General features: G+C 57.4%; 7 protein-coding genes across 7 annotated transcripts; 4 read left to right on the forward strand and 3 right to left on the reverse strand.

Annotated features, from left to right (window-relative positions):
- Positions 1 to 1,230: 1,230 nt before the first annotated feature.
- PG985_008511 (uncharacterized protein) lies at positions 1,231 to 2,394 on the reverse strand (the record flags this gene model as incomplete). Its single annotated transcript, XM_066828279.1, has 3 exons — positions 1,231 to 1,249; positions 1,313 to 1,912; positions 2,243 to 2,394. 3 exons carry the CDS (start codon positions 2,392 to 2,394, stop codon positions 1,231 to 1,233), a joined length of 771 nt encoding a protein of 256 aa, XP_066683191.1.
- Positions 2,395 to 5,217: 2,823 nt separating this feature from the next.
- On the forward strand, positions 5,218 to 6,037 carry PG985_008512 (uncharacterized protein; the record flags this gene model as incomplete). Its single annotated transcript, XM_066828280.1, has 2 exons — positions 5,218 to 5,286; positions 5,345 to 6,037. The coding sequence occupies 2 exons, from the start codon at positions 5,218 to 5,220 to the stop codon at positions 6,035 to 6,037; spliced, it is 762 nt and encodes a 253-aa protein (XP_066683192.1).
- Positions 6,038 to 6,422: 385 nt separating this feature from the next.
- PG985_008513 (uncharacterized protein) lies at positions 6,423 to 7,337 on the reverse strand (the record flags this gene model as incomplete). The annotated part of the gene is made up of 2 exons (XM_066828281.1): positions 6,423 to 7,133; positions 7,182 to 7,337. 2 exons carry the CDS (start codon positions 7,335 to 7,337, stop codon positions 6,423 to 6,425), a joined length of 867 nt encoding a protein of 288 aa, XP_066683193.1.
- A 410-nt stretch (positions 7,338 to 7,747) lies between these two features.
- On the reverse strand, positions 7,748 to 15,734 carry PG985_008514 (polyketide synthase; the record flags this gene model as incomplete). Its single annotated transcript, XM_066828282.1, has 2 exons — positions 7,748 to 15,348; positions 15,404 to 15,734. The coding sequence occupies 2 exons, from the start codon at positions 15,732 to 15,734 to the stop codon at positions 7,748 to 7,750; spliced, it is 7,932 nt and encodes a 2,643-aa protein (XP_066683194.1).
- A 1,316-nt stretch (positions 15,735 to 17,050) lies between these two features.
- PG985_008515 (uncharacterized protein) lies at positions 17,051 to 18,064 on the forward strand (the record flags this gene model as incomplete). Its single annotated transcript, XM_066828283.1, has 4 exons — positions 17,051 to 17,092; positions 17,166 to 17,319; positions 17,388 to 17,472; positions 17,548 to 18,064. 4 exons carry the CDS (start codon positions 17,051 to 17,053, stop codon positions 18,062 to 18,064), a joined length of 798 nt encoding a protein of 265 aa, XP_066683195.1.
- Positions 18,065 to 18,484: 420 nt separating this feature from the next.
- Positions 18,485 to 19,217, forward strand: PG985_008516 (uncharacterized protein; the record flags this gene model as incomplete). The annotated part of the gene is made up of 4 exons (XM_066828284.1): positions 18,485 to 18,493; positions 18,539 to 18,679; positions 18,773 to 19,130; positions 19,180 to 19,217. The coding sequence occupies 4 exons, from the start codon at positions 18,485 to 18,487 to the stop codon at positions 19,215 to 19,217; spliced, it is 546 nt and encodes a 181-aa protein (XP_066683196.1).
- A 224-nt stretch (positions 19,218 to 19,441) lies between these two features.
- On the forward strand, positions 19,442 to 20,516 carry PG985_008517 (uncharacterized protein; the record flags this gene model as incomplete). Its single annotated transcript, XM_066828285.1, is given in 2 exon segments — positions 19,442 to 19,941; positions 19,961 to 20,516. The coding sequence occupies 2 exon segments, from the start codon at positions 19,442 to 19,444 to the stop codon at positions 20,514 to 20,516; spliced, it is 1,056 nt and encodes a 351-aa protein (XP_066683197.1).
- Between the last annotated feature and the right edge of the window lie 159 nt (positions 20,517 to 20,675).

Below are 20,675 nucleotides of genomic sequence, written 5' to 3' on the forward strand. Positions count from 1 at the left end.
GCCGGAGGTAGGCCGGGAGAAGCGCCGGAGGGAGCGCCGGAGGGTGGCTGGAAGTGGAAAGAGACCCGGAAGGCGGCCGGAAGGGAGCGCCGGAGGTTAGCTGGAAGGGGAAGGAGCGCCGGAAGGAGCACCGGAAGAGGCCGGTGAAATGGGTGGCCGCAGCTGCCACAAGATGAAGTAGTATGATGACTTGTCGATCACTGGTTCAGAGGCAGTGAGAGGATGCCAGAGGAGAAGATTTTGTTTGTTCATTGATTACTACATAAAGTTTTTTGTGTTGACTACCAAGCGGGTGCATCGTGGACAATTTAAAGTAATCCACCAACAGTGCCACCACGATAGTACAAGGCCGCCAACAACTGGAAAGCAACAACTGGGGCTGGCATAACTTGGGAAGGAGCCTACGTGGTGCCTGACGCGTGTGATGCTCGCCGTGTGTAACACACACCGCCTGCAGTTTTGGAAAAATGCTGCTGCCGCAACTTGCTTTGGTTATTAGAAGTTGCCCGAAAGAAAACAAGAAGTGGTCTGGAAACACAGTGAAAGGTGGGTGCTGAAATACACATTGTTGCTGTATCGCAACAAAGGACTACAAGCCTCAGGCATATAAGAACCCAGAAGAATTTGTGGGATTATGAAGAAAGACATTGCAGGCAGCACTCAACAGGATGTAACGAGATGACAGACATTCCAGCTGGATCGTCAGTCGACTCGGTGGCCGATGATGTATCTGAAAATATTGTTCGTTGGGCTGTTGTTAGATCTACAGCATCTTGCCCCGAGAGCCATCGAGTACCAAACAAACCGACATATTCTCAGCTACACTCCATATGGGATTACAAGTTGCAAGTTATTTGCGCAAGCACATGTCCGAGTTTCACTGGGGTGGGCATCAACAAAGCATCGCTTGGAATCTAGAATCATATCACGTCACAAAGCTGGCGAGACCAAAGTAGAGCTTGGCTGTACTACTGATGGAAAAGAACCGTAAATTGCAATGTTCGATAGAGGATCGAAGTTAAACGTAATGTTACTTTGGCTGATCTTTATGACCAGTCCGGTACCCCTTAACTCCTAACGTTCCCAGATATAGAAAGAGAAAGAATCGTTGTACTCATCGAAATAGACTCGCTTCGAGGCCATGAGAGACTCTAAGGACCCAATGAGCCCACCAACGTATTCGCAAAACTGGGGCTATGATGGCCCAGCAGCCATTGGACGCCAACGTTGTTAGGCCTCATCGAAATATCTGGAGACGATCAGCGACGTGACCAGCAGTAGGATGGTGGGGGCTCAACAGCAGGCAACTTACTCTGACGGGCCATAGGGGTCGACACGACTTGAGTCTTCTTCTTCTGCTAGTGCTAGAACAGCTGCATCTTCAATCTGGTCCGATGCATCATTGTTCTCGAGCCGCTGTCGCTTTGCCGGGTGAGGATCCTCCAAGTCATCGTCATGTCCGTCTTCAGTCGCCAGTGTTAACGAGTTTGACTCTTGCACTGGGTCTTGAGTGTGATCAGGCACCGGCTCCGGCTTGGCGACATTCATCAAGCCCGCCACAGGATGTGCGACTGGACTAGGTAGGGGCGCTGGCAGTCCAGTAGGCATTGCCTGGACAGGAACGGGTTTCACTTCTTGGGAATGCGGTGCTTGGGCAGTCGCAGACATCTGAGGAGCCCCGTTCTGAGGAGACATTCCATCCCGTGGTAAACCGTCCTGCGATGAGAGCCCATCTGCAGTCGGATCCGTCGACTCAAGCGGGGCTGCAACGGGCTTCCTCGGACGGCCGCGACCAGGTCCCGGCCGGCGCGTGATGGGGTTCGTCGTTGGGTCCACCTTCTTTTGGCTGTCGGATGGGGTACCATTCGTGTCGAGCTTGTGTTGCGCCCGGCGCAGACCCTGGAAATGTTGCCTATTGGCCTGTTAGATCTCGGAACAGAGCTGTATTGAGGAACGTCTCGTCTAACAAGTCTAGCACGTTCCGACCAGATATGCCTCACTGAGAGCGAGAGGGCCCCACATCAAGCTGAAGAGGAAGATATGACTTGACAACGACAGTGAAATGCGACAGAAGCTATTTGGTAATCACAGAAAATGGGGCAAGGTTGGAGCTACGGAGAGCAGCCGCCAAGAAAAGGACCGGCGGGCGGGCGAGCGAATGGGGGAATAAAAAGACACAAAGTAGCGCTGATATTGAAGTAGATAGGACGAGACCAGAGTCAAGATAGTGATGCAAACTTACCGGCACCCTTCATTGGTGAAGCCGTAGCCCATGGTGCGCATGTGGCCGCCAATGGTGGTCCATTCTGCACCGCTGATGACGCCAATGTTTTTGACGGACAGGATGGTGAAGAAGAGATCCTTGTCGGCCGTGTCGTTCCAGTTCTTGTTCATCTTGGAGGCCGTCTCGTCCTAACTTTTGAGCCGCCCCGAAGAAGTTCCAGACTAACAACGGGGACGAAAGTGGAACTTTGGAGAGTTCAGGCAAATGTCAGGTACCCGGCCCAAGAGTAGGACGGCTGAGAAAGCAGGTACCCTGGCTAGCGGACGGGGAGACGGGTACTTCTGCACGTGCAAGACAGGAAAAGAACCGACCAGCAGATATTGGTAGGTAATGATTGATACGAGCTTTCGGGAAATGGAGAACGATGACTGGAAGGGAACACGGGCGACACTCTTTTTGGGGGGGGGGTCTGGCTTGAGCACTGTTTGGAGCTTCGGAGCGGAGCCTCCAGCTTTGAGCTTTCGGGGATGTGGTGCGAGAAGCTTGTGTTGCAGAGGGGGGCCAGAAGCTCAGAGGGGACATGCGCTGCACTTGCTCTGTTGCTGCAGTTGGGACCACCAAAACTCGGGCTGCGGGCTGCTGCTACTGACACAAAAGGCCCGAGCTTACCTGCTAAAGTGCTTTGTGAGCGAACTCACGTGATGACGCGAAATTGATTGATCTGAGGTTGAGCTGCTTATCACCTGTAGCAGACGGTTCTCCATGTCATGTTGCATCCAACAGATCTCCGATCTCTCTCTGTCTCTACTCCGTACTCTCAATTCCACCGACTCTTACAGATACTGAACTGTTGCCGTCATCTTCTGCGCCATCGAAAAATTCTGTTCAGCCCAGTTGCAATTGATCCGCATATCTAGGACCGGTTCTGTTGGTATGTCAACAGAAAAATGTGAGCGCTCAGAAAGCCACCCCCAAGCCAAGAGCGTGGGCTCACTGGGATGAGCACTGATCCACCCAATGACCGGCGATCTCAACCCTCCCCGACAGTGCGCCAATCTTTCAGCACTCAACAGCTTAGACCCCAAGAGGAAACCGAAAAGTATCGTGAAACCGTCACGTGCTTTGGTGTATGCGACGTGACACGCCAGGAAGGATTGCTCCACCGGGCGACGCGAGTTCCGACCTCGTCATTTCTTTTCTTAATTGCTTCTGTTTCGCACCCCTCCCTCAGATGCCGGTCCCAAACCACTATAAGTTTTCACCTGCATATAAACCGCCCGCTTATCCGAGGTAGTGTCTCGTTTCTCATACCCTGGCATGGCGAAAAAAGTGTTTGCTACATTCGCCTGCCGTTCACGCCGCCTCATACTGTTTGCGCGGGCGGCACGTTCAGATCAATTTACGTACCAAACCGACACATTCGTTCACCGGACATGGAAGGTTTTCGATGGATGCCAGCGCATCCAATCCGTGCCACCCATTCGTACTCAGTCATGACTGTTGGGGAAGACCTGTTCGTCATGTTTCGGTGGCAATCTCTGCAGTCAATGATATGCCTCTCTGCCGTTTACCTTGCAGCGTGAAAAGCCCAGTGTTCGCCCCGGATGACAAGAACGAGGCAAGCCATCCGACCGGGGATGTAAGCCCGCGCAACCCGCCCATCTGATATTGGATCGCTTTCTCTGGCCCAGCCCCCCTCTTTTCCGAGTTGGGCGACTCGAGTGACTCATTCTATTGTTTCACTGTCACCCCACCGAAAGCATTCCTCGGTCTAGGGTCGATGCTAAGATCAAGACAGAGCTGGGAAAGTGCCTGGATCTGCACGTCCGATCCATCGAAAGATATCGCAATGGTTTCTGGGCTAGCCCAAGTGATAGCGGCGTTGGCCCGCAGCAGGCTCATGCAGTGCAAGTGAGCGATTGGCAAATCAATCGGACTCGTTGGCCAGTTCCAAGGAGCGGTGGCAAGTACCGGCTCGTCATGGCAGGGAGGGTAGTGCCGGACAGACTTTCTTGGTGGTATCAATTGGGAGATGCTCATTTGCCAGCGGCCAGTGACCATGCCTGGTTCGCCGTCGGGACAGGGATCAGACCCCTCCACCTGGAGAAAAACGAAGGAAAAACCACTTTACGCGGTGGGTCGCGTCGCACATCCCACCATCCCTCGCTTCGCGTCTTTTTTTTCCCACGCCATCCAACAAAATGATGCAACATTATTGATTACTTTCATGCCCGTGGAGTTGCTAGGCAACCTATCCAAGGCAGCCATACTTTTGACTCAGCTTATGCGTCTTGGGTTGCTTCACTGGTCATAAAAGGCCTTGGGAGCGCCATTCCCCCGTCGCCTCTATGCAAGCGTGTATGCAAGCACTTAAAGGCCCCCCTGGTCCCCTGGAATCCATCGTCGCCTTATCGCGCCCAACATTGACCTCTTGTCAGCCAGCCCAGAGCCATTCCTTTCCTGAGAGCGGCGAGCAAAAGGACCTTTCTCTGATGCACCCTCTTCTTTTCTTGGACTTGTACCCTTACTTAGCACACTGACATTCCTTGTAAGCCACTTATTCTACTATTTTTTCTTGTCTAGTGACAATACCACTTTCAACTGGCATTAGCCCCCTCCCTGTAAGAATCATTGGGTCCGCGCCCCACTGGGTATAGTTGGTTACGACGGCCTTAACGTGACCCCCGGAGTTCATCGGCCAAGCCCTCCCTGGGCTGATCTGACTGAGGCCTGTTACATATATGGACTTTGCCCTCCTCACCAATTTTCACACATCAACTGTTCCCCGGCTCACTTCACTTGATCACTTCTCCGCCCTGGACCTGACACCAACACTGGCTTCGCACCAACCATTTCTACTCTTCACTGGTGTTGCATATCTCATCCAGTCGAGGCCCTCGTCTCTTTTCCTTCTTTAGTGTCACGGGACACCGAGTTGAGAGAGATCCCAACTTCTAGCCACGCCGGCGAGTACTGAATAAAATCTCGCCATCATGTCGAACAACGACAATGCTATGACTCGGTTTCTCTTCGCAATCTTGAAGCAGAAGAACCTCAAGGATGTGAGTGCCTCTTGACTCGATACAGCCAGGCTCTGCTCGAGACTAATCCCCACCTCAGATCGACTGGAATGCCGTGGCACGAGATCCGATCCTTTCTCAAGAAATCACCAACGGCCATGCCGCACGAATGAGATACTCTCGTTTCCGCCAAGCCATGCTGGGACTCGAGCCCAAGCCGAGAAACAAGACGGCGGCGGAGAAGGACAAGCACCGTATCACAAAGTCCAAGAAGGCTCCCAAGGCAAAGAGAGAGGAGATCGTCAAATCCGAGCCGACGATTACACCAGCCAACACCGCAAGTCCATCCGAGCCACCTACGCCCAAGGTCAAGCAGGAGATGGCACAGACTCCCTACGACAGTCGTTTTACCCCGGGCCCTGCCTCTGCCGCCTCGAGTCCCGCTATGCCTCATGTTGTCCAGCCGCGGCTTCTCACGCCATGCAGCGACACTGATGGGTTTGCCTCGACTGCACAAGGAATGACATCAAGTCCAGCCACCGATATGTTCAGCACCCGTGGCCCCTTTGACTATGCCGCGCCACACTACGGCAATGAGCCTACCGCGTGGCCTCCGGGTCCCATGTTTCCTTCCTTCCACACCACATTCGAGTTTGACCCTATCAACCTGACCTGTGGATACCCGCACGCGCACCCTCATGCTGATGCACCCCAACATTCCCATGAACCGGCTGAGACCGAGGACGGTGGTGTTGGGATCAAGCACGAGATCTGGGAGGATCATTGTGTTTGATGTTTGCCTGCTATCCGGAATAATGGATAGTTGTCGTTTTTCTTGTCGAATATGGGGGTTTGGGTATGTTGACGCCTCGGCTGGCTGATCAACGGTCATGGGCTTTTGGATACTGTTTTAATGACGTTACGTCTCTCCTACATCACTGAGCATCATGTCGGAGTTACACGAGGAGTTTGGGGCCACAATAAGGAAGGCCAGTGAGCGATTCAATCGTTAGGTACGACCCACTAGTCGTCGCCTGTATGAATAGGAATGAGTTTAATTGCAATCACGGAATGAATGCGTACATTTGATCCCTTCTTGAACCCAATGAATGCGTTGAACACATTCCACGTCTGTTACTCGTGCCTATGAAGAGGTGCGACCTAAGGTATGGGATTGATTACAGTTTTGTAATCACGAAGCTCAACCAGCGATGCTCCTCTTCGTCAAAGTAAAGATAGCCCCGATCCATCACTTCGACCTCGCGAACCTGCACATCCCAGCGAGTCTCCGTGGCCCGGCCAACCTCGTCCCAGAGCGCCTTGAAGCTGTCGACGTTGTGCAGGAAGTTGGTCCGCACCACGCCGCCCACCTGACCCATGGGCCCCTTGACCGGGTGCTCCCGGGCTTCCGCGGTCTGGGTGACGCCGCCCTTTTTGCCCACGATCATGACGCCCGGCTTGTTCTTCAGGAGGGCCAGGATCCGCTGGCAGGCGCGCAGCTGTGTGGGGCGGTCGAAGCAGTGTAGGAACATGGTGGCGTGGACCACGTCTACTGTCCCGTCCAGTCCGACCTTGCTCAGGACGTTGTCGGCGCTCGTGTCGAGGAAGTCGGCGGGGAAGAGGGATTGGCCTAGGGGGAGGGCGTGGGCGTCCTGGAAGAGCTCTTGGCCGGACTCGAGGAGGCCGGGGAGCAGATCGGTGCCCATTACAGAGGTCTTCGGGACGCCGTCTTGGATCAGTTTGCGGATGTCCTGGCCTAGCCCGCAGCCGACTTCGAGGTAGCGGGACCAGGTGCCGGACTTCAGGTTGGACACTATCTCCGGGTACACGGGGAAGTTTGACAGGACCAGCTCCGCGAAAAGGAAAGAGCCCACGCAGGGGAACGGCGCCTAGAAGGAGTCAGAAAGCAGTGGTGAAAAGGGGTTGCCAGAACGTACCACTCGCCAAGCTTTGTTACGTATGTTGACGATATGTTCATTCACCTTTGTCTCGTCGACCCCGGCGTACTCGACTAGGAGCTTCTTCATCACGGAATCTGTTGGCGGGGCGTCCACCAAGTACCACGGGACGGTTTGGTCAAAGAATGCCTCCATACTGGTAATCTGGGCTGGAGCACGTGTCAAGTGGGTCGGGACAGGTATGTTAGTTCAACAGAGACCAAAACTTCTGTCGGGTCTGGGGGAATCAGCCCCCTATATATACGCGTATTCTACGCACGAGTGGGATCCCATGACTCCAGCATGACTCAGTCAAGCCCGATAGTTGTCCATCTTCAAGGAGAACGTATTATGCTCTGTCTTTCGAACACACTGCGCACTGTGTGATATAGCAGTATGCTAAATCTCAATCTATAGAGTATTCGATAGAAGAAATTCCAAATCGCGGCATTCCGGATAAGCAGGTAGAACCAATTCCTTTGGTCTGGAAGAGAAATAAACCAAGCACAGGACAGTTACCATTGCCCTGATGATACAAGGAGGTTGCTATTATACAGTAAATACTCCTACTCTTCCGCCTTCTCTTCCTTCGTGAACCGCGTCAACCGACTATCGTTAGCAATGTCCCTACTAAGCACCTGAATGCTTTTGTTGCCCATGATATCCAACACGGCGATCTCGCAGCCGCAGTCGCTGCCGATGTAGTTCCTGAACTCCATAGCCACCAACGAGTCCACGCCGTACGCATGGATCGGCTTGCCCGCGTCGATATCCTCGATGGGAATCGTCATGACGCGACTAAGCCGCTTGACCAGCGCATCCTGGACCAGCTCGGCGGCGGCGTCGAGGCTGTCGGCGAACTTGAGCGCGTTGGACACGGAGACGCCGCCCTCCTCGCCGGCCCCGCCGCCCGAGGCCACGTTGCCCGCCGAGCGCAGCTGCGCGAAAAGGGGCGTCTTCATGAACGTCGGCTCGGGCAGTCCGCGCGACCGGAAGTCGGCCGACGTCGCGAGTCCCACGGCGACTTGGCTCTTGCCCACGTCCGCGGCCCGCTCACGATCGAGGTGGAACTCGATGAAGCTCAAGAACTCGTCCTCGCGCACGCCGTCGTGGGCGAAGAAGAACATGGGATTCGCATTCAACATCTCCGCATTCTCAGCAATATAGCCCACGCTCAAGATATTACCCAAGTCCAAGCAGCTGGCCGCCATGCCGCGGGCGCGGCGGTACGTGGCCAGGGCGTCCTGGAAGGTGTTGCCGGCGGCGTAGTTGGACTGCCCCCGGTTGCCGACGATGCCGCAGATGCTGGACAGCATGACGAAGAAGTCGACGTCGGCGGGGACGTGGCGGTGCAGGTTCCAGGTGCCGCGGCACTTGGGCGCCAGGGCGGCCTCCCAGGAGGCGTGGGGCATGAACTCGAAGGCCGAGTCTTTGAGCTGCATGGCGCCTTGGATCACGCCGGCGATCTTGGGGAAGCCGTCCTTCTCGGCGGCTTTGAGGGCGGCGACTAGCTCGGCTTCGTTGCTGACGTCGCACTTTAGGGCTTGGGCGCGTACGCCCTTGCTCTGGAGCTCGGACAGTAGCTCGCGGGCGGCGTCGCTGTCGCCGCCGGATCGGGAGAGGAACAGGATGTTCTTGGCCCCTTGTTGGGGTTCGGCCATCCACTTGGCGATGGAACGGCCCAGGCCGCCCAGGCCACCGGGCAGTAGGTAAGTCGCGTCAGGCCGCAGCTTGGTCGGGGAGGGCGGTTTCGGAACCACCTTGACGACATCGTCAGCCGCCGCGGTCAAAACCACCTTGCCGATGTGCTTACCCTGCTGCAGCAGCCGGAACGCCTCCTCGATCTGGCTAAACGTGTACGTCGTCTGCGGTCTCGCCGCATGCACCTCGCCCCTAGCAAACATATCGAGGACCTTGGCCAAGATGCGCGCCGTCGTCGGCGTGTCGAGCTTGGTGATGGTGTACAAGTCGCACGCCGCGAACGTGACGCTCCTACTAAAGGGGAACATGTCCAGCTTGCCGTTGGCGAAGATGTCGCGCTTGCCGATCTCGACGAACCGGCCGAAGGTGGCGATGCAGTTGAACGAGGCCCGCAGCGCCTCGCCCGCGAGCGAGTTGAGGACCACGTCGACGCCTTTTCCGTTGGTGACGCGCATCACCCCCGCCGCGAACGAGAGGTCGCGGGAGCTGAAGATGTGGGACTCGGGGAGGCCGTACTCGGCCATCAGCAGCTCCTTCTTCTCGAGCGACGAGATGGTGGCGTAGACGGTGGCGCCGACGTTGTGCGCGATCTGGATCGCGGCCTGCCCGACGCCGCCGGCCGCGGCGTGGATCAGCACCGTCTCCCCCTTTTTGAGGCGGGCGACCTCGATGAGGCAGTGGTACGCGGTGCTGAAGATGACGGGAATCCCGGCGGCCTCCTCGAAGGCCATGGCGTCGGGGATCTTGGCGGCGATCTCGCGCGGGATGCGGGTGTGCGTCTGGAAGGTGCCGTGCAGGGCCGAGAGGACCAGCATGCGGTCGCCGACCTGGACGTCGGTGACGCCGGACCCGACCTGGGTGACGACGCCGGCGCCCTCGTGGCCGAAGGTGGCGGCGGCGACTTCGCCCATGGCGACCATGACGTCGCGGAAGTTGAGGCCGGTGGCTTTGATCTCGACTTCGATCTGGTCCGCGGGCAGGGGGTCTTGGTAGGCCGGCCAGTCTACGAAGTGCAGTCGGTCCAGTCGGCCGGGGGCCGAGGTGCTGAGCATGAGACTTCGGCTCGGGTCCGCCCCGAGGGGCTGGGGCTTGGGGGCGAGGACGGTGGTTCGCTGGGCGATGAAGTCGTTGACGGGCGGGGCCTCGATGAGGCGACTGGTCTGGATCAGGTCTGCGGCCGATACCAGGTACTCTGCGTGCCTGTCCGCGGGCGGGCACACCGAGACCCAGTGGTGCTTATACACAGCCTCGATATGAGTTATGCTGCTGGCGGCGGAAGGCAGGCCGAGGGTCACGAGGTCCGACCCATCGAGATCCCTCTCCCAACGAAGCGACCGCATCAGACCCGTGATCAGCGCCGAGTCCGGGTTCTCGTACGGGTCCGAGGTCAACCAGAGCAAGCCGCCCGCCGTGGTGGTAAGCTGGCGGAGGATCTCAAACTCGTCCGCCGAGAGAGTCGCGGCAAGTAGTGGGGAGAAGAGCTCCAGCGTGACGATGCAGGTGGTGTTCTTGAGTTTATGCTGTGGCAAGTCGGCGAATGAGATGACAGTGACATCCTGGAGCCCTTGCTTGATGGCTTTGACCGATGTTAATACCTCCTGGGCGAACTTGACCTCGTTCGGCGTGTCGCGAGAAACGACGAAGACCCGGGTTATCTTCTCGTCTTCATCCGGGTTCCCGGCAACTTCGGTCTCCGGCTCCGTGGCGACGATCAGGCTCTGCGCGTGCAGTCCGTCATTCAGCGAGTCACTGAGAGCCAAGGCGTTCTGCTGGAAGCCGTTCTCCGTGAGGACTTGCCTCCAAGTCTCGTTGTTGAGCAAGGGCCCCCAGGGCCGGTATGTCTCCGCCGCCAACCACCATCCCGGAAGCTGTCCGAAGCAGAGAGGCCCTGCGATGAACTCAGGCTGCGTGATCTCCTGCAACAGCAGCTTACCCCCGGGCGCCAGCAACTTACGCACGTTGGCGAGGGTATTAGTCAGGTCCTTGGTGGCGTGGAGCACGTTAGCCGCGACCACGACGTCGTACGACCCCTCATCGAACCCTTGCTCCTCGACATCCTTCTCCACGTCGAGGACCCGAAACTCAAGCACGCCGCCGTTCTTCCACTTGGCGAACTTCTGCCCCGCCTTCTCGAAGAACCCCGCGCTGACGTCGGTGTAAGTATACTTCAGCAGTCTCGCATCGCCACTACTGCGCGTACCGGAGGGACACAGAGACTCGAGGACGCAAGTCGTGGTCCCGCCCGTCCCCGCCCCGATCTCAAGCACGCGCAGGTCGGCGCCGCGCTTGTGGCTGAGGATGTCGACGTAGGAGCCCATCAGGGCGTGGACCTTGTCGGTGCCGAGGATGACGCGGTAGTACTGCTCCAGCAGGTCGTCCATGCCGAACATGAGGTGGAGCGCGTCCGTCTCGCCCCGCAGGACGGGGACGATGTTGCGGCCCATGCGGGTCGTCAGGCGGCCCTCGGGCCCGCCTTCGTTCTCGAGGGTGTTGAGGAAGTTGTCGCGGGCCGCGGGGCTCGACCGGGTCTCCTTCCAGGATGGGTCTTGGTGTATCAGCTGATTGTTGGCGAAGAGGTCTGCTTGGCGGCGCAGCCAGGTGAGGTACTTCTTCTGGTGGATGGGCAGGGCGTCCTCCTCGACGGACTTCTGCGCCAGCTCTTCCACCGCATCCGCGATGAAGATAGCCGCGGCGAGCTGGAGATTGTGGAGGCGCTCCAGGTTGACCGCTTCGGCCGCCTCGGTCTCGAGGGGCTGGACCGCACTCCGCAGGAACGTCTCGGACTGGCCCGTCTCCTCGAGCAGGTCGACGTCCGGCTTCCAGTCGAGGTTGAAGCAGATCTCTCTCGCCTCGGCGCCGCCCGCCGCGCTCTCCTGCAACGGGATGGCCTCCAGACCGCGCAGCACCAGCCGGACCGGGTTCTGTTCCGATTCCTTGCTCCAGGCGGTGATGTCCGCCCCGAAGCGCTTGTGGCTCGCCATGCGGGCGGAGGAGTGAACGATGAACTCGGAGCCCACGTTGGCTTCCATGTCGGCGCTGACCCAGACGCTCTTGATGGCGACGGGCACCATGGGCTCGGTCAGGGGCTTGCCGCCCGACGTGGACGAGGCCTGGAAGGCGAAGAGGAAGAGGTGGATGAGGGAGTCGAAGACGGGAGGATGGATGACGTGGTCGGAGAGGGCTTGGGCGGGCATGCTCTTGGCGATGTCGGGTACCTTCAATGTGCCAAGTGCCTGACCGGTCGTGCCCGTGATGTTGGAGTCGGCCGTCTGCACTGAAGTCAAGTTACGGAAAAGGGGGCCGAAGACCAGCCCGACACGCTCGAGGTCTGCGTACTGCCGGTGGATCTCGACGCTCTTGTGGTTGCATAGCTCAGCCGCTTCGCTCAGCATGGTCTTATAGGAGGACTCGCGCTCCCGCGCCTCCCGACCGGCATCGATCGGGCCGGTGGCAATATGAGCAGATGACCCCGTCTCAGCGGCAATCTGACCCCGACAGTGCTCCAACCAGCTGTTGTCGTGCGGGCTGTACGAGGTCACCTTCCACTCCCACCAGATATTGCTGTCAGCCTGCGCCGACTCGGCGAGCTTCTTCATGGAAAGCATGATCTCCGTGTCTTCCTCCTCCTGGATCTGGAGGGCGCGGGAGATGCTGATGTCGCGCAGGTTGAACCCCTTTAGCACCTCGCCATCGTCATTATCATACAGCTGCCGCAGCCCCTCGATGGCCATAATGAGGTATGACACACCGGGCACGACAATGCTGCCGGTCACCAGGTGGTCCTTGAGCCACGGCAACTCGCTGACCCGCAGGAAGTTGCGCCACTTGGGCTCCTCGCGGTTCCAATCGGGGACGACGGTGCCGAGGAGGTCGTGCCGCGGGTGCTTCCGGAAACGCCAGCCCTTGCTCCGGCGCGACTCGGACCAGTACTCTTGCGACGAGCTGTGGTTGAAGGGGTACGGCGGCAGGTCGACCAAAAGGCGGGGCGGCGGCGACGAGTCGTCCTTGCTGTCCTGCCTGTTAACCGACAGGAGCTTGACGGGGTATCCTTGGGAGACGAGCGAAGACATGGCCTCGAGTGTTGTTAAGCAGGCATGCTTGTTGCGGGTCAATACCGAGAGATACTTCAAGGCCTTCAAGTTGGGGTCCGCTTGGATTGTGTCGCGGACAGCGCCTTGGAGTGCGCTATGCGGGCCAAGCTCGACGAGGTGTGTTACGGGCAGCTCGGCGCCGCCGCCGAACTTCAGTTGTCGCTTGGCCGTGTTCGAGGTGCAGAGCTGGTAGACGGCATGCTGGAACTTGACGGGCGACACCAAGTTCTGCGTCCAGTATTCGGGCTTCGACATCTCGGCCGCGTCGATGGATTGTCCGGTGACCGACGAGAAGACTTGCACATCTCCTGATGCGGAGCCCCGCTCCAGCGTACCCATGAGAGAGGTGTACTCGTCCATGAAGGGGCACATATGACTCGAGTGATACGCCTTGCCCACCCTAAGCTTCCTCGCGAACACCTTCTGGGCGTCCACGACCTCCTTAAGCGCGTCAATCTTGCTTTCGTCGCCGGAGATAGTAAGACTCTTCGGGGAGTTATAGCACGCGATAACCAACTCGCCCTCAGCCCCCAGCTTGTCGTTGACCTCCTTGATCAGGGGCTCAACCTCGGTCGCGGAACAGCCCACCGCCAGCATGGCCCCCTGGGCAGGCGACGGCTTGGAGCTAATGACGCCCCGAGAGTAAGCCACGCGCCAAGCACTCTCCCGGTCCAGGGCCCCAGCGGCGTAGGCGGCGGCGATCTCGCCGCTGGAGTGCCCGACCACCCGCTTGGGCGCCACACCCCAGGTCCGCAGTAGGTCGACGAGGGCGATCTGCAGGACCGAGCAGAGCGTCTGCGAGAAGAGGGGCTCGTCGACGCGGCTGGACTCTGCGTCGCGGTCCTGCAGCTCCGCCAGGACGCTGAAGGCGCAGCCCAGGGAGGCGAGGTAGGCGTCAGCTTGGGCGACGCCGTCGCGGAAGACGGGGTACTGGAGCAGCAGCTCTCGGCCCATGGCGAACCACTGGGCGCCTTGGCCAGTGAAGACGAAGGCGAGGGCGGGGGTGTTGGCGGCGCTGACGCGCGAGGCTTTGGAGGCGGTGGAGGTTTCCTGGAGGGAGGCGAGGAGGGAGGCGTGGGAGTCGGCCGTGATGGCGACTCGCCAAGCGTGTTGGGTCCGGTGTTGGGATAGGGTGTAGGCTAGGTTGGAAAGGTAAGTGTCATTGCTGGCTTGCTGATGCTTCTCGAGATGATCCGCATATGTTGATAATACTCGCTTGATTCCTCCTTCGTCGTGTGCAGAGAAAAGGAAGACTTTATGGGAAGGAGTTGTCTCCTGAGTCTGCTTCTCGACCACAACTGACCCTGGCTGCGGGTTGGTCTGGTGCAGTCCTTTCAAGGCCTTGCCTTTCAGGTAGCTGGCGGCATCATCCAGAATGACATGAGCGTTCGTGCCACCAAAGCCAAAGCTGTTGATGCTGGCCCGCCTAAGGCCATCTGCGCCCACAAAGGGGGTAGGCTCCAGGGGCAGCTTTATCCCCCACTTCTCAACAGGTATCCGGGGATTGCACTTCTCGAAGTTGATGTTGGGCGGTATCACACCTTGCTCCAGCGTCAGGACCGTCTTAATGATAGCGGCAACACCGGAAGCCCCCTCAAGGTGACCGTGATTCGTCTTGCCGGCTCCAACGTAGAGGGGTGGCTTTCCTGAGGAGCCTGGCGTATTGACCCGGCGGAATGTGGATGCAATAGCGCCGGCCTCCAGGGGGTCTCCCGCCGCCGTTCCTGTGGCGTGTGCCTCGACTAGTCCAGTCTCGTCGAGGTTCAGCTTGTAGTTGGCATAGACCTCGCGCATCAGCGCCTCCTGGGCCACCTTATTGGGGAGCGTCATGGCCCCCGTACCCTGACCATCTTGACCGATGCCAGTACCCCGCACGACCGCGCGAATCGTGTTACCATCTCGTAGCGCCGCAGCGACCGGCTTCAAGATGACTGTACCCACACCCTCGCCCCGGGAGTAGCCGTTGGCGCGGCTATCAAAGGAGAAGCACCGCCCGTCGGGGGACAGGAAGCCCAGATTGGACATGCGGTACATGGTCTCGGGAGACTCGATGATGTTGACGCCCGTGACGATGGACATGTCAGACCCGCCATTGCGCAGGTCCTGGCAGCCGAGCGCGAAGGCGACCAGACTGCTCGAGCACGCCGTGTCCAGCGTCAAGCTGGTGCTCCTCAGGTCGTAGAAGTAGCTGATGCGGTTGGAGATGATGGAGGTACTCGTACCCGTGGGCTTGAACTTGAGCAGAACGTCCGGGTCTTCATTCATGATGGCCCTAGAGTCGTCGGTGAAGGCGCCGGCGTAGACGCTTGTCCGGCTGCCTTTGATCTCGTCTAGGCGAAGACCTGCGTTCTCCAATGCTTCATAGACATTTTCGACTGTTCTCAAAAGTAAGTCTTTGTCTGGTTCAAAGAACAGCATGTGGTAACTCACGAACGATGCGCTGTTGGAGGTCCAAGGACATGGCCTCCGTGCGTGTGATGTTGAAGAAGGGCGCGTCGAATTGCTTGCCATTCTCAGGGCCATCTTCTAAGAAGTGGCCTCCTTTCACCCAGGTACTCCCACCACGCTCGCTGGAGGGGTGGTAATGTGCTGAGGCGTTGTATTTGGAGGCTGGAATCGGGGACCAAGCTGACCGTCCGTTAACGAACAGATCCCAAAGCTTGGATGGCGTAGTAGCTCCACCGGGGAATCGACAGCCAAGACCGATGATGGCGATATCATCTGGGCTCGCCGCCGCCAATTCAGCATCTGACAGAGACATGGTGACTTCCGTGGAACTGGCTGCTCTAGTAGAAAGGGGGGTATCTGAGAGAAATGGTAAAGAAGGGAGTTGAACAGCAGGCCTCAGTTCGTTGGGTATCAGGCAGACAGATGTAAGAGGCGATACTAATCTAACAAGAGCTTTCTATGCGACGTGGAAGCTATATGACGATGACCGCCCTGATTCTAGAAGCTCTCCTTAGACTGAGCTTTGGAAGGGATCCATTCCCAACGATGGCAGCGATGAGCTTCATCCAGGCTCGACTATCAACTTCCAAGTCTCTTTGAGCATTGCGACCCCTTCTTCGGTCTGGCAACTCACGCCTGTGGATGCCATCACATGATGCGGGGATAGCAAAAGTACCAGAAGCAGCAGTATACCCGATCGACTATCACTTCGTACAGTGCGCCATGTTCCACCTGCCTGGTAGGGGCTTGCGGGTCGTACAAGAGCAGATTCTCACCGCTCGGCATACGGCAGGAGCCTAGTCCCAATCGACGAAGTACGTGGGGTTGAGGTGTTAGTAGCAGAGGGACAACCCCCGCCGGAGAACTGAGGCCAAGGCCGCAGGTTATCGCGAGATTGAGAACCAGTCACTGCAACGTGGCATGACTGGGGAACAAAAGTTACGCGGGGGAAGGTAACCTCGCTTCGCCTCGTTTTCCCTCTGATCACCGCTATGCGAACTTTATAGAGTGGAACACTCGAGAATAGAAAACGGACCCCGTTTGCAACCACATGGGGGACCCTGATGCCTGTAATCCACGCGAGTCATTCCGTTTCCCCAGCGTGGGTCCAGATCCCAGGGGCTGGCACTTGTGGGGCCACATTGCTGCGTAAATCGGAGTCGCCGTCAACGAAGGCAGAGGTCTGCTGCTTCTAATGTTTCAATCATACATAGCCTGTGGCAATGGGCCTGGAGTGCGCGGGGGCAAGTGTGGGTTTTGCGCCGGTGAGGGCCAAGATCCATCTTGTCTGTCGTGGGCGGTCCGCTTGTAATACGAGGAGAGAATGCTGGAGGAACCCGCGACTTATGGACCTTACCCCATACTCACGCGTCGACATGGGCAGAACCCATGGGGAAATGGTGGCAGTGGGTGGGTGGACGGGGAAATTGGGAAAAGTGGTCTTGTGTCTGGTCCATCTTGTCGGAACCAGGCAGGAGAAGCTGAAGATGAAACAAACGGGCAGATCTGGCAAAGGGCGTGCGGGCGGGAGAATACATACATTTGGCCCTTTATGTTTTCCAGGAAATTGGATTGTTGTGTACTACTCAATAGAAACAAAATAAAAGTTGCTTTATACAAGTCACCAAAATGAGGGTTCTTTGCTTGCATGGACGCGGCTCCAACACTGAGGTAACTAGGCCCCTTGAGCCCCAGCAAAGCAGTAATATCTGAGTTGTGAGATTCTAAAAGCCGCACTTCACAGATTTTCCGCATGCAAACTGCTGCTATCCGTAGCTTTCTAGAGCCCGAGTACTACTTCGAGTTCGTTGAGGGTCGCTGGCCACATCTGGAAGGCAACTGGTCTGTACATACGACCGACTTCTCCAAGTCAAAGGTAGTCAGCCACGCCTACTTATGTACTTACTTACGGACCTTTGGTTGCTGACCCGCTATCACAAGCTATACGGTTACTACAACGGCCTAGACATCAATGACGTCTTGGCTACCGAGAACGAACTGAGGGAGATCATTGCGGAACATGGCCCCTTTGACGGCATTCTCGGATACTCGTATGTGACCCACCCTTACCCCCAAGCAAGATGATTCGGAGGTTAGACATGCCACTGACACATGGAGCCACACAGCCAAGGCGGGACGCTCGCCGCCCAGTTGGTGATCCGCTACATCGTCGAGAACCCCTTCGCAACAATACAGGAGCTCCCGCTCAAGTTCGCCATCTTCATCAACGGTGCCACACCTCCATGCGTGCTGCCGCTGGGTGAAGAGGAAGCATACGACTGCGCGCTTGCCGAGTTTGAGGAAGCCGCGCACCTGTTCAAGGTGTTCAAGCCCAACGATGTCGACAATGTCACGCGCTTGAGACCGGCAAAGCTGCACAACGGTAGAAAGGTTGTTACCGATGGTGTTCACTACATGACCCGCTACAGCCCCGAGTGGGACGGTCAGGTCATCTCTATACCCACTCTGCATGTTCGTGGACGGGGCGACCATAGCGACTACGGTGAGGGACTGTTGGACTTGTGCGACCCTGCCTTGGCGGAGGATGTATTGCACATCTACGGGCACGACTTCCCTCGTGGACTGGAAATGAGCCGGACGATTGCTCAGTTGATTCGCAAGACTGCGGCGAGGGCGTGCTAGGCATTATAACGTCAATTTAAGCTATAGCGCACTGCAGAGTTCGTCCCATGTGTTACTAGCCGCTGCGGCTTGTGGAGCTAGGGTGTTGTCTGGCGAGATTGAGTTTTGGTTTCTAGATGGCTAAGTTCAAAGTCAAAATTTAAGCATGTCATGGACAACCTTGGCTAAATCGCTAGACTATTTAACTATCACTGATAAACGAATTGCACATTCAACCTTATTTCGCTTGCTATAAAATGGCGTCAATTTACAGCTTGAAGATGCTGCTTTATGATATCTTTGAGACCGGTGTATTTATGCTGTCCATACCACTTCCTCAACAACGTCAGGCCAAACTCATTGTCAACATCTGCGAGATCACGACCGATATTGAAGTTGGAAACCCCCTGGCGTCAGGAACGCGTTAGATCCTAACCAGGCATGAAGAAGGTGAGACGGGCTTGTTACACTTACACTGTTAATAACGAACGAAAGGCTCTGGTTCTTCACGAAATCCCAGACGATACGCTCCTACAGCATCTTGGTGGCGCTATAGACTTGGTATGGCGTACCCTGCTGCGTCGCGTACGCATCGGCCTCCGAGTTTCACAAGTCCTTGTGGATTCTGGACTTCTGGTTCGCCTTCGTGGGCGTGGCTGCGAAGGACGAACTTAAGTAGACGAACCGATTCACGCTCGGTTCCTGGAGTGCTGAGGTCAAGAGCGATAGGATCGCGCTAACGGCGGGCTTGACGACCAAACTAACACGGGCGATTTCATAAACTCCAACGCCCGCACCGACGCTCTGCGCTGCCGGGGCGGCAACCGAAACACCGGCGGCATGTGGCTCGGAACCAACCGAAACGTCCAGGAACCCCCGAACGCGCCCAACCGTCCGGGCGGCTACGTGAAGCTCCTGCAACGGTGGAGCGAGCACGTCCACGACACGGTCAGCGGGGGTGCAGTGGCCCGCCATCGAGTCTGGCCCGGCATGGAGGCTTTGTGCAGTGATCACGGCGTTTTCGAGGACGGTAGTGCCCATTTCGAGCCTGAAGACCGCGCTTCCGACGACAAATGGCTTCCGAAAGGTAGCCAGCGGCCGGAACTAGCTGGGTTCAGGCACTTGAAAATGTCCAGCCAGAAACCTAGCGGGTTGGCTTGTCGTAGCTATGTAGACTTAAGTGGTATGATTTCCTAAGATACTCTGCCCATATTTTACAATTAGTGGGTCTTAGTAAATGTTTCTTTTTTTTAGACCGAGCCTAAGACCACTTCCAGTATGTCACCTTTCTAAACGGAGTACCTACACTTACCTTCTACCAACTTTCACCATTCCGCCAGGTCTGCTTTCCTTACACAACTCAGCGCCTTCGCTGTACACTAACAGAAGCTATCAAGGATGCCTTCGACTGATCGCGCCTCGGACCCAGTCTTGTCCGAAGACGAGGCAGCATACCAGCGTGACTTTGTAGGGCCCGACGACCCAGAGCAGAAGTTCTACCACATCATCAAGAGGGACGATGTAGCCGCTTTCGAGGCATACCTGCACTCGGCGCACTGCTTTCGCCACCACCACACGATTCCCTACGTATTCGCGAGCAGCCGGGATGACGAAGGCATGCTCTGGGAGGTGGCACTCAAGCTTGGGAGTGTCGGCGTGCTCGAAGCGCTGTTGCAATACCAAGCCTACGACGATGGCTATTACCGACAAGACGGGGAGCGGGACCCTTGGTGGCGTGAGTGGCCCAAATCAGAGTGGCCGCACCGACTCCTCCTACACCGCGCCATCGAGAACGGACAACTCGACGTGTTGCGGGTCCTCCTGACGCGGCCCTGGGCAGACGTGCACCAGCTAGAAGAGGGCCTCACGCCAATCCTTACCGCGTGCTACCAGCTCATGTACCATCCTTGGGGAAAGGCCGGTCACGGCCGTCGTCGCCGCGGGACTGGATGATACGGCGTACTACGACCCGGTCGTCCAGTTCCTCTTGGACCACGGCGCGGACCCCAACGGCGTCGGCGACGGAGACGGAGACACCCCGCTGCACGCAGCCGTGAGCGCGAATCGGACCGGCGCCATGCGCATCCTGCTCCGGCACGGGGCCAAGGCCGACCTTGCGAACCACCAAGGCGACACCCCCGTCCATACGGCCGCCGGGATGCATCGGTACAAGAACGGGGGTGCGTGGGGATTGTGGACCGAGGACGTGCTGGAGGGGCGCAAGGAAGAGTACCGCCGGGGTCAGGAGAGACGGCGGGAGCTCATGCGGCTCCTCTTGGAGCCCCTCGGCGACGGTACCGACATTCTGAACAAGCCGAATCGCCAGGGCAAGACGCCCCGACAAATTGAACAAGCGTTGGAGTCGGAGACAGAGCGCCTACAGGCGCGGGACGAAAGTATACTGGCGGGGAGGTTGGCCAAGCAGAAGGAGGCATGTTCTGGTAGTGAGAGTGCAGATGCAATAAACTCGTAGGAAGCGAACTGATGAGGAGCCCAACAATATGGCCTCGCTTAAATTAACTTTGTACCTTCCCACCGTTATTTATAACATATCATCATCGGTATTACTACTCGAGGTTTGATCCATCGTCTTACTGTAGCGCTGCTGCGACTCTCTACCTCTCAGAGGCGA

The sequence above is a fragment of the Apiospora marii genome (assembly GCF_038362585.1).
Source record: "Apiospora marii strain CBS 49790 chromosome Unknown utg000005l_segment0_segment0, whole genome shotgun sequence".
Classification (NCBI taxonomy): domain Eukaryota; kingdom Fungi; phylum Ascomycota; class Sordariomycetes; order Amphisphaeriales; family Apiosporaceae; genus Apiospora; species Apiospora marii.